The 1,097-nt window shown below is 64.0% G+C and overlaps 1 protein-coding gene across 1 annotated transcript in view; it reads left to right on the forward strand.

Moving 5' to 3' along the window:
• ZNF219 (zinc finger protein 219) overlaps nt 1-1,097 on the forward strand; it is a 5,101-nt gene that overhangs the window by 3,206 nt on the left and 798 nt on the right. The window contains exons 3-5 of the mRNA XM_014537338.1: nt 1-166; nt 420-551; nt 800-1,093. Of these exons, the coding sequence (XP_014392824.1) occupies nt 1-166; nt 420-551; nt 800-1,093 (592 nt within the window). The remainder of the gene's footprint in view (nt 167-419; nt 552-799; nt 1,094-1,097) is intronic.

The raw sequence follows: 1,097 nt of genomic DNA on the forward strand, positions 1-1,097 counted from the left end.
GCTGTGGAGCCAGAGGAAGAAGAGGAGGTGGTGGAGGCCGAGGAGGAGACCTGGGCCCGAAACAGGGCGCTGGGCCCTCTGGCTTCGCTGCACCCACGCCCAGGGGAGGGGCCAGGGCACTCGGCACCTGCTTCGGGGGCCCAGGCAAGGCCCGCTGCCGCGCAGGGTACGTAAGGGGTCTCCTGTCTCTGAGGTTTTCCGCATCTGGTCCCATTCTGACGCCACCACGCCCCTCCCGTCCCCTCCTTTTAAAAAGGATCTCGTAATGCACCAGCTCCACTCACAGCAAATCCAACCCCTCATTTCCCCCAACGTGCTGTTTCAGACCCTAAGGGGGGCGAAGGGTGGGTATGGGGCGCATGGCTCTGGTAGGGTAGGGCAATGGGCTCCTCTGATGTCCCTTAACCTGTGTATTGCAGAAGAGAATGGGCTGATAGTCGGAGGGAACCGGTCTGAAGGGAGCCGGGGGGCCACCGGCAAAGATTGTCCTTTCTGCGGAAAATCATTCCGCTCGGCGCATCACCTCAAAGTGCATTTGCGAGTGCACACAGGTGAGGGGCAGCCTCCGGGGCGGGAGGGTCCTGGAGGGCAGGAAGAGAAGGGAGAGCGCTGACTACGACTTTTGGCAGCCTTCGGACTGGCCGGATGCGGGCGTTGGGAAACCCTTCTTTAGTAAATCCGAGGGGCGGGAGGGGCAGCGTTTCTTTCCTGGTCCAGAGGAGGTCTGTATGTTGAACGAAAGGTGGATGGGGGCGGGCAGTGATCTCGTCTCTGACCCTATCGCACCCCCCTCCCGCAGGCGAGCGCCCCTACAAGTGTCCGCACTGCGACTACGCGGGCACCCAATCTGGCTCGCTGAAGTATCATCTGCAGCGCCACCATCGGGAGCAGAGGAGCGGGGCTGGCCCAGGGCCACCACCAGAGCCGCCCCCTTCCCAGAGGGGTTCAGCCCAGACGTCTGGAGCCAAGGTGGCTCAGCAGCCTGCGACTTGGGTGGAGGGCACCTCGAGCCCCCGGCCTTCCAGCAGCACCGCGCCGGGGTCCCGTAGGAAGCCTGCCAGTCCTGGGAGGACCCTGCGCAATGGGCGAGGCGGTGA

This window comes from Myotis brandtii, unplaced genomic scaffold (assembly GCF_000412655.1).
Source record: "Myotis brandtii unplaced genomic scaffold, ASM41265v1 scaffold1031, whole genome shotgun sequence".
In the NCBI taxonomy this organism is placed as follows: domain Eukaryota; kingdom Metazoa; phylum Chordata; class Mammalia; order Chiroptera; family Vespertilionidae; genus Myotis; species Myotis brandtii.